Source organism: Carcharodon carcharias, chromosome 4 (genome assembly GCF_017639515.1).
Source record: "Carcharodon carcharias isolate sCarCar2 chromosome 4, sCarCar2.pri, whole genome shotgun sequence".
Classification (NCBI taxonomy): domain Eukaryota; kingdom Metazoa; phylum Chordata; class Chondrichthyes; order Lamniformes; family Lamnidae; genus Carcharodon; species Carcharodon carcharias.
In genome coordinates this window covers 46,063,909-46,079,568 of record NC_054470.1, presented here as the reverse complement: position 1 = coordinate 46,079,568, position 15,660 = coordinate 46,063,909, and the positions used below count along the sequence as shown (strand labels likewise).

The window sequence follows — 15,660 nt, the reverse complement described above, 5'->3', positions numbered from 1 at the left end:
TCAAAAATATATTCACTTACTGAAAGTATGTGCGCTCGACACAGCAGCAAGTAAATGTTTTTTTAATTGGATCTGCTAATATTCAGAAGGCAAAAATGTCCCTTTGCTCTGCCACTAATGTCTTTATATCCATCCCAGCCTCCACATCACTCCCCCACGACCATTAAGTGTAACCAATGCAATGCTCCTTCGTTCTTTTCATGTTGTTATTGTGCACTACAATGGTTATAACAACACAAAAAGACAAATGTGAAAATTCTGCCCACTTTTGTTCCATTGCGAATAATCTCGTGCCCTAGTTTGTTTTTGGGCACTTTATCTCAATAGTCTAATAACATATTTAATATAATCATACATAATACATATATAAAATATTTTAGGGAAATGGGATTTATCCATGTATTAAGATACACACACACACGCAAGTACACGCGCACTGAGTTACTGTAACCAATCAGGGCTGGGTTGCAGTTTGGGGGAAGCCCTTGCTGTGTGTGTGTGGTGAGCTCGGCTCCGCGGGACTCGAATTCATTCATTCGGAAACTCAAACCATGTGAGGGACAGAGCGAGTGAGAGAGAGAAGTAGCCGCTCTCAGACGAGTACAAGTTTACATTACTGTACGAACAGCCTTCCTTCAGTTATAAAAATATATAGAAAATCTAGAAGCAGCCAGCGCCTCACCCTTTTCATTTTCATACCAAAGAGGGTTTTTTTGTTGCATATAGTAGCAAGAATTAACTTTTATATTTAATACAGGACACTGAGGGAATACAAGAATGCTCCAGAGCTACATTTTCTATATTTTGTATCTACTGCATATCACGGATGCAATAGTTTCAGGTACAGTAACTTTTTTGAAGATTGCTTTATATTCAGCCAGGATATTTTTAAACAATATATATTTTTACACAAATCTCAGTTTCATCCTACAAAGCACTGAATTTTGGAAAAAAAAATAGTTTCTATTCCAGATGTTTTGACACTGAAATGCTGTGGTATTTCCACTTGGACCGCCTGGCTAATAATCTTGTGTTTTTTGAGGTAAAATTTGATGAGCCTTATTTATTTCTTTTTTTAAAAAAAATCCATTAATTAGACTTTTTTTTTCTCTCCCTTCACGCAGGTCTCGAGACTTTCCGAGAGGAATCCGAGATCGTTTTCCCAGCCGTTTTGCAGACCGGCCTGGGGGCCGGACCCGAGCCCGGCTCCACATCCCGGGAAGTCCGCTCCATCTCCAATGTAGACGAGTACGAGTCCCAGGAGTTTTACCCGCGGGAGCTGCAACCTCCTGGCCCGCCCGCTGTCGGCCGCGGCAGCCCAGCCGCTTCATCGCCCCTGTCCTCCTCTCCCCCGACCCTGCAGCTGAAGATCCCGGCGTTTGGCAGAGAGCTTTACCTGAGCCTGAGGCGGGACAGCCGCTTCCTCTCCGGCAGCTTCACGGTGCACAACCGGCGGGGCCGCCACCACACCTCGGTGCATTTGTATCGAGCCGAGCACGCTTGCTACTACAGCGGCTACGTGCACAACTCTCGGGGCTCGCTCGCCTCCTTCAGCACCTGCGGGGGACTGGTAAGGACACAACTGTCAGATGCCACTTTCTTCTGCTCACTGCCTCTTGCTGCTTCTCACCTTTAAATTGTGCAATGCTTCTGAGCGAATATTTTAGATTTAAAACAAAATGATATAATGTTGCTAATTGCAGCAGCCCTTTTGCAATTTGGTTTCAGCAATGTTTCAATCTGGCTCCCTGTTTCTGGGATAAAATTGAATATGCTTCTTTTTTCCAAAACTCCACCTTGACAATCCCTGCTCTTGTATTTTTCCCTGTCGTCAGCCGGCAGTCGCTCCTGTCATGTTGCATTTGTGAGTTTCATTTTTTAAAAATGAGTTATTTAGTGACTAACGCTTTAAAATGTATTTCTTTCCATTTTTTTTCAAAATGCTAATCATCTCGAACCTGAAATGTAAAGAGTAGAGATTTTTTTCAGCATTTAAAATCATTAATAATGCAGGTGTGTGTAACAGCTGGGCTGGGATGGTTGCCCACCTGAGAAACTTGCAGAAAAGGCACGGGGCTAGCTAGCCAGCGCGTTGGAAACTCCTCGGTTTGCTGCGGTTGTTCCAGATTGAGCCGGCAGGAGGCGTGCGTGTGACGGATCGTGGGTTCCCGGAATCCAGGCAGGATGATCCAACTGCACGCGCGTTGGCTTTGCATCGAGAAAAACCTTTCAAAATACTGTATGATTCCAGGAATCCCGTTGTAAACCTCAGAAACGTAATCATGGAATGAGATTTATTTTTGTGTAAACAACACTCCTCGAGTAAACTGCAAACCAGGATGTATTGTGAGGTTTCCAATAAACCTCATCCGAAGTCATTCATTCAGAATCATTACTTCACATGCTTGGCAGAATGTTCGGTATAGCGGTTTTGCAATTGCATTTTGTTTCACTCATTTGCTAAACATTTTATGGTTTGTGCTTGTTTGGAAATATTTCCAACTTTAAGTAACATTCACTTCAGAGTATTGCACGACATTTAGGCAATGTACCTGAATACAATTTGCAATCCCTTGTATTCTGTTGTGTACCTGTGTGCAGGCATGCAGGTGTGCATGTGCTTTGTGAGTTGTCTTCAGCATTGTTAAAGTGGAGATTACGAATCGCGGACCAGTGCCTTACAGACCTCAAATTAAATAGCAGCATATAACAAAAACAGTGGAGCAGGAATTAATTATCGCGTTGCATCAGAAGTTGTTTCCTATTCGCAAGTCATTAACCCCCAGTATGCATTTTGTATTTTCTCTCGTGTTATTGAACGTACTGTTGCCTCCCAAATCCATGCCTATTGTAACCACTTCTCCAGTTAGGTTTCTCACCCTGCCACAATTGAAGTCACAAATGACATCCCTATGATTGTGATGCACAGTGCCTCCTCATCCTCTTTGCAGCCCTTGACACGGTCAACCACATTATCTTGCACTGCCACTCCACCGTTGTCCAGCTCAGTGGGGAGTGCCTTTGTTGATTTTTCAAATATTCTATGCCTTTTCCTTTTAGACTTGATGTACGTACCCGGTGTTTTCTGTTTTTGTACCAAAGTTAATAAATAATGGAGTATAAGCTTCTTGGGTGGTTAACGTGTGAGCACTAAGTACACTTTGATCAAATTCCTCGGCAGCTGTTTATTCCAAATGGGTTAACTCCAGAAATGAATTTGTTGTCTATTAAGTGTTTGTACAGTAACATTGACAGTAATTTTTATTGTAGTATATGATTCTAAATGATTCATTTATTCTAACTGTGTATTGCATTTGGTTTGTTTATTAGATAAGTTAATTAGTGCTACAAGATTGTATGATATTGTACATGACTGGAATATAGTACTGTATTAAATAATTGAAGTACGAACCACATTAAGGATACACAATGGGAAAAATGAGGTGGGATTCATGAGTGACGAAACCCTTATAATCCACAAGGGACTTGGCTACCTGTGGATTGCAAGGGTCTTTATTTGACAATCTGCTCTCTGTGATTTGCTTGAGAAACAAACTGCAGCAGATCTATGACCTAATCAAAGGCACTATTCAATTGATTCCCAGTGTGTCCATGCTGTACCACTTCTTAAGACTGGTGGAGGCCAGAGCACACATGGTTGTAGTTTGATAAGGGCAGCCCTCGATGCCTACATGCACCATAGTACACTGCAGAGAAAATGTTCCTTGTACTAGAATGGTACACTTGCTAGATGTGGGTTCCTCCATTCCCTTAGTTGTGATCCACCCATCATTTGCTGGTGTAATTCCTAAATCCTGTTCTTAAAAGACCGAGCTGGAACATTGACATTTACATCTCCGCCCTGTTCAGCAGTGTTTGGACGTGGACACTCTCTGATCAGCTGTGTTCTTCACTCCCTTTTCTATCACTGCCAACTCCTGCTCACTTGTGATGTGAACTTTATCCTGTGTAGAGCTCTCTAACTGACTATTTATTCAGTGCTAATCTCGGTGCTGGTGCTGTTTTAAGCAGGGCCAGGTGATGGTGCAGATTTGCAAAGCTCATCTTCTACAGCAGGCACCCACTCTGCAGTGAGCCCTACAAATAGAAATAAGGAGCAATACATAGCAAATACTGGTCAGGATAGGATCCTTCAGACATGGAGTGACAAGGTGTCCCCAGTTTGGTCAGCTCCCTGAAAAAGCTGCACATTAAGGATAGATAGAAGAAAAGAAAATAAAGCAAAAATCCTAGGGTCCCCACCTTTCTAACTGTCCATCTATTCTGCTGCAATGAAGGTCTTTGCCCAAAATCTCCTGGGCTTCCTGCTCATTGGAACTGAGCACCTGAATGGAAATTGCCTCTTTCTGTTCACATTCCCTTGAGTGTTGTGTGTCAACATGTCCTGCAGAAAGAAGCATGCTTATTAACATGTGGCTGCACCAATGGCTTGTTAATTTGAATGAAATATGCTGATGTGGGCATGATGAGTATGATGTGTGACAAGCAATGCACATGACGGAGAGGTAGCACAGAGAAGGAAGGTGGCCGAATGGTAACATTTTCTTGCAATTACCAGAAAAATGCAGAGCTTTTCCTGTGCAACCAGGTTACAGCAACGTTTTGTATGTCCCCGCATGTGATGGCAACAGCAGCTGTTGATAGTGCGGCTGAAAATAGGAGGGCAGGCTTAATTCTCATTGCTTTTTAGACTATAAGTAGGCGGAGAGAGGGTAGGAGTGCTTGGGGCAGGGTGGGGAGAGAAATGATGTGACAAGGTGTGAGATCTAGGGAAGGAGACATCACAAGAAATAATTCTTACCTTGACTGAGCCTGTCAGATCATTAAAGTTTTTATGGCATTACGACCATGTCCTGGGGTGAGATGGATCTCTGCCTAGGATGGCTGCAATGTCTTGTGTTACTGGAGCAAAGTGAATATTGCTGTGTGCCCTCATTTTTTTGAACTGAACCTCCCTGGCAGCATCCTTTTCAGGGATGGGGGACAGGGTGTTGAAATTGATCTAAGCATCAGCATAAGATGGGCTTGTAGCGAATGTGCAGGTGATTTTTCGATGCAGCCACTCTTATTTTCCATTGACTTGGAAAACATTGCCAAGAGTTTTAATTTTAAATCAACTAAAAGCAACAGTGAGAATAGGAATTGAGTCTTCAAAAAAAGTTTGAATTATGGTTCTGTGAATGTCAGTGGAAAGAAGATAAGGTACAGTATAAACCAGTTTCATCCCTTTGGTGACCTTGCCTTTGCTTTTATTCATTCATAGAATGAAGGCCTCGCTGGCAAGGGCAGCATTTACTGCCCATCCAAATTTCTCTTGAGATAACTAACTGAATGGCTTGTTAGGTCATTTCAGAGGGCAATTAAGAGTCAACCACATTGTGGGTCTGGAGTCACAAATAAACCAGACCAGCTAAGGATGGCAGATTTCCTTCCCGAAAGAACATTAGTGAACCAGGTTTTTATGTCAATCCAGTAGTTTCATGGTCATCAGTACTGATGCTAGCTTTTAAATGCTGGATTTATTTAATTAATTAACTACACTTAAATTCCTCTGCTGCATGGTGTGTTTTGAACTCACATCACCAGATCATTAATCAGGCCTCTAGATTATTAGTCCAGTAGCTTAACCACAATGCTACGGCACCTGCCATAAGGGGCATTCACTGTCACCTCCTCATTTTTAGCAAGTTGCATCTAGCTTTAACAGGTGTTTCATCGAGGTAACCTTTCTGTCCTTGGCTCAGTGGCTTGTTGGGGTCGAAAAATACTCGATTCCTTTCAGGGGGAAAGGGAAACTTTGAGACTCAGCCTGGACGACTGACTCTGCAATCATCTGTTCATTTTGGAGCACCAGGTGTGGCTCTTGTGTGACTTTGTATCGGGTGGAGGCAAAGGTGCCATTTTGAAATTGAGGTCATTTGAAGCTTGTGATTTAAGCATTCGGACAATTTACTGCTTCAACCCTTAGAATTCCTCTTAAACATGAGTCAAAAACACCCACTAAGTGATGGTAGTGAGTCTGGTGCTACTAAGAAAAGAAGAAAAACTACCACTTTAGAAATTAAATTAGAGGTTTTACAGTGATTTAAGGCCAGAGATCAAGCAGTTGATGGTGGGAGAGTGCTTGGACTACTCTAATGGCAAGAGCAATTTGTAGTAATGCTAACAAAATCAAACAAATTGCACAAAGTGCTACACCTTTAAGTGCTATCAAGCTAAGTCATACTAGAAGCAGAATCATGGAAAATATGGAAGGACTCTCGGCGTTCTGGATTGAAGACCAAAACCAACGCAATGTGACTCTTAGCATTGTGGCCATCAAATTAAAAGTTAAATGCCTATATGATGACTTAAAGAATTAGTTCACATTTAGAAAGTTTTAGTGCTAGTCACGGTTGGTTCGAATATGTTGAGGTGTTACTATTTGCATAACATCAGAGTAACCAGTGAAGCCACAGTATTTATATGGCTGGCCCAGTTTCTGATCAAATGGTAACCCCCAGGATGTTGTTACTGGGGCATTCAGTGATGGTAATGCCATTGAATGCCAAGTGGAGATGGTTAGATTCTTGCTTGTTGGAGATGGTCATTGCCTGCCACTTGTTTGGTTCAAATGTCACTTGCCACCTATTAGACCAAGGCTGAATATTGTTCAGGTTTTGTTGCATGTGGACACTGATTACTTCGGTATCTGAAGAGTCGTGAATGGTGCTGAACGTTGTGCAAAGGTAATCAAGGGAATAATAATAGGTAATTAATATTAGCAGAGAGTAAGTATCAGAGAATTTGGATTAAATATAGACAAGTCTCCAGGGCTTGATGGCCTACAATCTAGGGTTCTAAAAGAGAGCTGCAGAATTGGTGGATTCCTTGGTTATGATTTTCCAAAATTCCCTAGATTCCAAAATGGCCCCAGTGAGAAAGGTGGGAAAGAGAAAAGAAAGTCTTCCTTTACAGGAAGTCTTAACAAAACACCATAAAGGTCATCGTATGATCAGACAGAGTCAACTGATTTTATGAAAGGGCACTTGTGTTTGATTTATTTATTGGAATTTGTTGAGGATGTAACTGGTAAGGTAGATAAAGGGGATTCAGTAGATGTAGTATACTTGAATTTCCAAAAATTTTCGGTAAGATGCTGCAAAACATGTATTGCAAGATAATGATGCATGGAATTAGGGGTGATATATTAGCAAGGATGGATGATTGGTTAACAGTCAGGAAGCAGACAGTGGGGATAAATGGGGCATTTTCAAGTTGGCAAGCTGTGACTGGAGTGTTACCAGGAACTGTATTGGGGCCTCATTTATTTACAACTGATATTCTGACTTAGACAAAGAGACTGAGAGTAATGTATCCAAGTTTGCTGATGAGACAAGGGTGGGAAGAATGTAAGCTGTGAGGAGGACACAAAGAGACTGCAAAGAGTAATAGACTTGTTAAGCGAGTGGACAACAAGGTAGCAGATGGAGTGTAATGTGTGGAAGTGTGTGGTTGTTCTCATTGGTAATAAGATTAGAAAAACAGTTTTTTTTTATAAAGGAGCGAAACTTGCAAATGTTGGTATTCAGAGAGACTCAGGTGCAATCACACAAGGAACACACACAAATAACATGCAGGTATAGCAGACAATTATGAAGGCAAATAGCAAGCTGGCCTTTATTGCAAGGGAATTGGATTACAAGAATAAAAGTCTTGCTGCAGTTGTATAAGACTTTGGTGAGACCACACATGAAGTACTGTGCATAGTTTTAGTTTTCATATCTAAGGAAGGGTATACTTGTGGTGTTGCAGCAAAGGTTCATTAGATTGGTTCCTGGGATGAGAGTATTATCCTATGAGAGGCTGAGTAAATTGGGCCTGCACACTCCAGAGCTTAGAAAGATGAGAGATGATCTCGTCAAAACATATCGGATTCTGAAGGGGCTTGATAGGGTAGATGCCAAGATGTTGTTTCCCCTGGCTGGGGAATCTAGAGTATGGGCTGATCATTCAGGATTTAGTTGAGGAGAAACTTCAGCTACCTCTTTGCTCAAAGACTTCTGAATCTCTGGAATTGTCTACCCCAGAGACTTGTGGATGCTCCATTGTTGAATATTTTTAAGGCCAGCTGACAGATTTTTGGTCTCTCACTTGGCCTCCACTCAGGAAATGGAATGCTGTACATAACAATTGTCCTATTTTTCAGTTAGTTCTTCCCTAAAATTGAAGCTTTTATAGTTCTGCCTTGCAAATCTTGCTTAAACTATTGTATTCTATGATATATTAATATACTCTACAAAACTGAGTACCAGTTAATACTATAATTGTAGTTATGTAAGGTGACAATTTTAATTCACAAATGTACAAGGTTGTGACTTTTCCTTCAATGCATTATCAAAAATAACAGGCTAATATTTTGTCCGACATTGCTGATAGAATATGTTGTGAAATCCTTTCTGGAGAATATTTAGCAAATGAACATAAATTGCTCGATTTTTTTGTCTCAGCTAGACAACTGTCTTGTAATTCACAGAGTGTTAACTAAGGGTGGTTGTTTCACAAAGTATGTGATTTTCAGACTGGTACTTGTTTAAAGTGATGGAAACTAGCAGAACTGAGCTATACTACCAGCTTTGCATTATTTTCTGAACAGAGAAAATGGAGCTTTGTGTAGATATTGAACCATCAACAAAACTTCATTGAATTTACTCAACAGTGGCTGTGGTAACAGTCTTTATAGTCTTGTAGAAGGAGTACGAGTCCATTTTCAGTCTTTGTTCATGGCATGGCATATATTGTAATATGAAAATTATTACTGGCAAGGCAACCAGCCTGACATTAATCTATGTGAAGTGGACAAACTGCCTGTAAAGGCACGACAGGCCATAGCAGCTCATCCAATTAATTCAATGAGACCCAGCAAAAACAAAAAGTACTGGGAAAATTCAGCAGGTCCGACAGCATCTGTGGAGAGAAAAACAGAGTTAACGTTTCGATTCCTTGTGACTCTTCTTCAGAACTAGGAGAAATAAAAATGGTGAAATATATACTGTTAAAGGGGGTTTGGAACAGATGAAGCTGGATTTCCAGCATCTGCAGTATTTTGCCTTTATCTAAGTAAGACCCAATATTGGGCTGACATTGGGTCTGGGCATGTGTTGACAGTGCACCAATTGTTATGTCTTCAAAATCAGGCCATAATTGTGGCAGATCAGGCCTCATGCTGTCCCACGGCAGGTTCCTACTTGTAAAATATTTGCATGCACGAATACTAATGATATTAAAATGTTTTGTAATTGCGTCCTACCTTCGAGATTAAGTCTGCGCTGCACAGGAATCTCGTAGTACTCGATGTATGTTCATTTAAAGGTGGGTGCAACAGTCGGCTTTGTGCAGTTGTGTCTGAGGTTAGTGGTTTTTCATATTGAACTCTGCGGCACAGGGGAGGGGAGCAGGAGAATGACAAATTGCATGGAGGCTCGGGACCTGCAAGGGTGAGTCAGGAGTGGGGGAGGAGAGTGCTATGGAGTGGGTTGGGGGCATGGAGGAGTGAAGTGAGAAGGGCTCAGCTGACATCCTGGGTGTGGTGAGGGTGGTGGGACAGTCAGTCAAGGTAAGAAAATGAGGGGCTTAAAGGGCAGAGTCAGTGCTGTCCACAGGTGTGTCCATTTTAGGGTGTTGGCTGGCAGAGTCCTTACAGGTCTTTGATTCACCTACAATATTTTGATTAGCCCCACTGAGAGTGATCTCAGGCAATGTTCTTTACAATACATAAAAGGAGGGCCAGCTGAGCCAGCAAGTTCAGCCATGTCCCACAGAGTGGTGAGAACAACACTGGACACTAACATAAACATTCAATAAAGAGTGAAACAATAATGCATCGTTTTTTTCCACAATAAAGAAATGCATGCCAGCCATGAAATTTGCCAGTACATTTAGCTCTATGACTAAGTAATCTCAACAAATAATGATGCACATATGAATAAAATGAAACCAATGTAATATGGATTATTTACAAGTGAAACTGAAATTTGTAAAACACCAGTGCCATCTTAGTGCTCTCAAAAGGTCTTATGTTAAAAGCAATGGATTTGAGCAGGAAAGTTGTGGCCATGATGAAGAGCCTCCCTGTTTATCCAGGAGCCTCCTTTATGGTCCGCCTGTATCTTGTGCATTGTCAGTTGAAGGCAGGTTTCACCACAGAAAAGCTTCCCATGTCGCATGTTTGCATGTGTCTCCTGTGTACGGTGCCAACACTTTAAATTTTAATTGGAATCATGTGTGAACCGGCAAAAAGCAAGAGGGTGGAAGTGGTGCCCACTTCCAATACTGCAATCAGGAACAGTGCACCATGGTTAAAATCCGCACCACCACCCACCCCTGCCATGTTTTTGGCCAGTAAAATTATTACCTTTTTTTGAACATGGAAAAAAAATTAAAGAAATTTGTAATTTATTTCAAGTGTTTTAACAGAATATTAATATCTGAGTGTTATTTGTTGGATTGACAGTAAGTTTGTCCTGCCTGTTGAGAAAACATGGGGTAAAAATTGGTTATGGCCATGGCAGTCCACAGTGACTTGCTGCAGGCTTGAGGGGAGGTCAGAGCCATTATCAGCCCAAGCCCTACAAAAGCTAAATGGGGAACCCCTGCACTTGTGCATCCCATGACTGAGCAGGACGCTGGGATAACACCCCTGTTTTTCTTCAAAGTAGCACCATGGGATATTTTACATCCACCAGAGCCTCAGTTTAATGTCTCATCGAAAGACGGCACCTCCAAAAGTGCAGCACTTAAGGAACGAATGAATTAGATGGATTTTTACCACAATCCAACAGTTTCATGGTCACCATTATGGATAATCGCTTTTTATCCCAGATTTATTTAATTAACTGAATTTAAATTATCCAATACAAAAATAGAAACAGAAATACCTGGAAAAACTCAGCAGATCTGGCAGCTTAGGCAGAGAAGAGCACAGTTGACATTCCGAGTCCCCATGACCCTCCAATGTTGGGCTTTCAAAATGGAGCTGGTTACATTGTCATTGTTAACTGGATAGTAAAGCCTACCAAGCTCATTTGAGGCCATTATCCCCCTCCAAGATTCATTTGCTAATGCAAGGCAAAGGCAGTCTGAAGTGACTCCATCATGCTTGGCAATTTTGACCTTTGTAAAATTAACTCACAGGCTATAAACAATATTTTTGTTTCCATTCCTTCCTGCACAATTCTGCTAACTTTTTTTTGGTATGTGTGGGGAGACTGTTGTAAGTCCACATGGGGGACTTAAAGTCATGGTCCAAAATGGAAGACCTATAGAGATAGAAGTACAGCCCTTGATCTCTGAAAGAAGACTTATCTAAAATGAATAGTCAGCTTAATAGATGATGTTTTTGTGAATATCACTGTAAGTTGGAACGATACAGTATAAAAATCTAGCATGGAAATCAAAACTGTTGCAAGTTAATTGCAATTTACTTTTCAATCTGACCAAGCAGGCTACATTCGCTGATTTCCCACCCCCCCTCCCAGTTCAATGCATGGTACAAGTTTTGGTAAATCTTGGCTACAGAAAACACCACCCAGTGGTTAACTTTGGTATATTTTTAAAATTCATGTTCCTCTGGTGACTGCGGTATCATATCTGTACCTTTCCCAAAATAATGCAAAAGTGGTGCTTTCTGTTCATACCATATGTACTCTGCAAGGGACCAGTTCATGTGCATAATACATTGCCTTAGTGACCTTCAGCCACAATCAACATTGCACTCACGAATTGAATTAATTCTGGAATGGTCTTTGGAAATGCAGAATAATTACTTAGTGGCAAAACAGATATGGCACTACAGATATGGCAGTCGATCATACAGTCCATTGGGGGAAAAGGAGTTCAAAATGCAGCCTAACTACCATTCATGTTTAGCTATTTCTAAGAGTTGAATTTCAACAGGTGCTGGATGGATCTCTAGATGAAATGTTTGACAGTAGAATACCAGAAAACTTAATGAGGGGGAAAAATATCAGCACCAAGGTCCTAAACAGCATGCTTGCTGTGAGTTAATAAAGAACATCAATGTTAATTGTTGTAGGAGGTCATACGCTTATAACTGGAGAAAAACAACATGATGTTGGGAAGATAGAAATAAAAGATAAATTGAGATATTATAACAATAATAAAAAATAAGTTGAAACATCTTGATTTTTCCAATAAAATTATCAATTCTTCGCAATTAGACTTGTAGTTCAGAAGCAGGCTTATTTTTTGTAATTGAACTGTTATGTAAACGTCATTTTATTTCTGTGGTGGTACAGAACTTCATGCTTTAAATCCTTTAACTCTTTGTTAATCATGGTGGCCAAAAATAGTCATCTTGAAATTCTTGGAATTGATGGCCATATCAGTGACTATTACAAATCATGTATATATGCTCTTTATGTATTTCATAGATTATTATGTTACCATGTCACATTATTGGCAGAAATGGCTTTTGTACCTTGGTTATTTGAATATTGACTAGGTTTTATTTAGCTGCTGTTGATATTGCTATTGTGCTACATTGATCTTGCTGTACGTTCTGAGAATTGAAGGAGACAGTTTGAAAGATTACTGTGTGGGCTACTTGAAGTTTGTGATCAGCCTGGGAAATAAAGTGGAGAATGCCAGTTTATCCATCAAAGTGGGGAATTAACAAGCTGGAGAATGCAACATTTTCCAACTTGTCATCCTTTGACAGAATCAAGGCAATGCAGGTCATGTATGACATGGGTCAACTGAAAGGGAGAATTCTCTTTCATTGGCCTGATCCATCCAAGCTCCAGAAGAACACCTCCTACTGCTCTAGTGTGGCATTTCAATTTCAGGACAATTTTATGCCACAGACTTGTGTGCATTGAGAAGCAAATTCAGACCGTGCAAACTTATTTAACCTGTGATCCGTAACAGCTCCCATAGAGAAGGAGACCTTTATCCTGTTTGTCTAGATTAGGTTCAAGCCTAAGACTTGAAATGACAGGAATCTGACATGCATTACCACCCAATCATATATTAATGCAGCTTGTCTAAAATGTGCAATAGTAGTAGATTCACTGGTACTGAAAAGGTAGATTTTGAATTTTTTTTTCCCTTTTTAAATTTTCTAGATGGGATTTATTCAGATTAATGAAGAATTTATATTTATTGAACCTCTGAATCACACCCTGGCTGTAACAGGATATGCTCATCGCGTATACAGAAGGAAAAGGTCAATGGATGAAAAATCAGCAGAAAAACAGGCATCGCAACCATTGTGTGGAGTTTATACAGGTACACATTTTTTCAATGGATCCTTGAGGCTTTGTGTCGAAGGACTCACTGGAGAAACACATTTTTGAAGGACAGTGTAGCTTGGCCTAGAAATTACGCTTTGCAATATTGGCGGACAAGAATCGGGGAATGTCATTCAAGTTTAGAACGCCATTCAGACTTGTTAAGAGTTCATTTGCTAATATTGCCAACAGTAATTTCTAGTTAATGAGTGCAGCTTTTACATCTGCTAATTTTGTTTTCTTATGGCTCAGGAGTGATACTACTATTTTGATTTCAGTATTTGCTTGGATCCCAAAACTGCAAACAGAAAGATATAAAGGGTCACCTGTTTCTAGGATTAAATCTAATCAGTGTTACTAATAATTCTATAATCCCAGATATAATAAATTATTGTTGGCCGGTCCCGTCCATCAATGTTTCTTTTGTGAAAATATATATTGAAGTATTAGTAATGTATGACGAAGAAGTATTAATGCATAACATTTCAGGGGCAGGGAATAAATAGACCATTAGAAGACTTGAAAAGCAAGAAGATTGAAGATACATCTCTGTCTGCCATCAAATTTCTCCCTTGTTCTTTTCATCCTTTTTGTCCTGAAGAATTTTGCACTCTGCTGATACACTTATAGACCTGTATAGACATGACAGGTCTAATCTTTTCATTAATCATAGACTTCTTTCTGGACCAGTTACCTGAGACTGGCACAGCACTGACAGTTTTTTACACCAAACTTCAAAAAAATAAGAGCATAAGAAATAGGAGTAGGCCATTTGCCCCCTTGAACCTGGTCTGCCATTCAATAAGATCATGGCTGTTCTCACTGAGACCATTACTGCACTTTCATGCCTGCCCTCCCCCCACCCCCAAAAATTGACTCCAGAATGTAATTTTATCAAAAGTAGTTAGAAAAGGTAAGGTGGGAGCAGGCTTGTGGGGCTCACAAACATTAGCATAGACCAAAATAAAAACAGAAAATGCTGGAAAAACTCAGCAGGTCTGACACATCTGTGGAGAGAGAAGCAAGGTTAACGTTTCAAGTCCATAAGACTCTTCAGAGCTAAAGAGAAGTAGAAATGTAATGAAATTTATACTGCTTAAGGGGAGTGGAGCAGGTGAAGCTGGATAGGGGGTCAGCGATAAGATAGATCCATTTTTGTTTTTATTTCAGATTTCCAACATCTGCAGATTTTGCTTTTATATTCGCATAGACCAGTGGGCTGAGTGGCTTGTTTCTGTGCTGTAACTTCTATGTAATTAACACTCTTTCAATTAGCTACCTGGTAAATGTCTAAAAAAATGAGATTGAAGGTTATACATACAAGTATAGACAGATAATCAAGGAGTCCATACAACTAGATGTTCCTGAATTGCTGAGACCAAGGAAACATCATCCATTAAAATGACCAGGATTGAATAGTGGAGCTTGAAGGCTAGACATATAAGAGAGGTTATTTACCAGATTTCAGGGCGTCCAAGAGAGGTAATTTTGAATAAGCTTGGACATTTTAGAGAATTACTAAGAATAAATGAAGTGTAGCATGGAAGAAGAAACTTAAGGGATAAAATCCAACTTCAGTGGGGTGCAGAAGGACAGCCGCAGATATATCTTCCCTGGGTTTTCTTTCCATTGGTTTCCATGGAGAAAAAAATGAGGCAGAGCATGTGGTGAGCAACCACTTCACTATTATCTGTTCTGTACCTCTGCCAAAGTTGACGTTTTTCCTCACAGTTCTTGGAGGAAGCTTCAGTAATGAAGATGATGGGGGAGTTTTATTTATGGTCTGTGAAAATAGTGAGGCCAAAACATTAATAAAAGAATAAGGAGTAAGGGTGGAACTGTTAAAGGTAAAACTGGTAATTGTTGGCTAGATTTACAAAGAGATACTGAAGCTAATGGCCTTGGAGAATTGAAAGAAAGATGGAGGTCATTTTAACCTGAACTGACCATTGAGAAATTGACAGAATTGGATTGCTGCCTATTTTACACATTGCTTCATTTTATTTGCTAATAAATTCAATGGTAATTAAAACTGGGCAGGGTATAGACTGGGAGACTGATCTGATCCTGTTGGTTTCCCACTAGGTAGGTTAGATTAAAATTGTCCACAAAATCTTTGCACATTGATAGACATAGTAGAGATCGTGATGTATTATGTAGTTCACATTTTTCTATCTAACCATAGGCTGTAAAGCACAGATGAGGTATATTTAAAAGAACTCAAGTTAACCGATTGTAGGGCTGTGACTTTAGGACAATCACATGTGATCGCTCTATTCCCTTTCTTTTATATGCACTTCAGCATATTTTTGCTCAGACTGATATCAAAAGAACAGGGGATGATTTTTAG

The 15,660-nt window shown here is 40.3% G+C and overlaps 1 protein-coding gene across 1 annotated transcript in view; it reads left to right on the top strand.

Moving 5' to 3' along the window:
• The first annotated feature begins 777 nt into the window (after positions 1 to 777).
• Positions 778 to 15,660, top strand: part of LOC121276736 (A disintegrin and metalloproteinase with thrombospondin motifs 19-like) — a 548,651-nt gene continuing 533,768 nt past the window's right edge. Inside the window, exons 1-3 of the mRNA XM_041185281.1 lie at positions 778 to 841; positions 1,125 to 1,570; positions 13,146 to 13,308. Of these exons, the coding sequence (XP_041041215.1) occupies positions 778 to 841; positions 1,125 to 1,570; positions 13,146 to 13,308 (673 nt within the window). The remainder of the gene's footprint in view (positions 842 to 1,124; positions 1,571 to 13,145; positions 13,309 to 15,660) is intronic.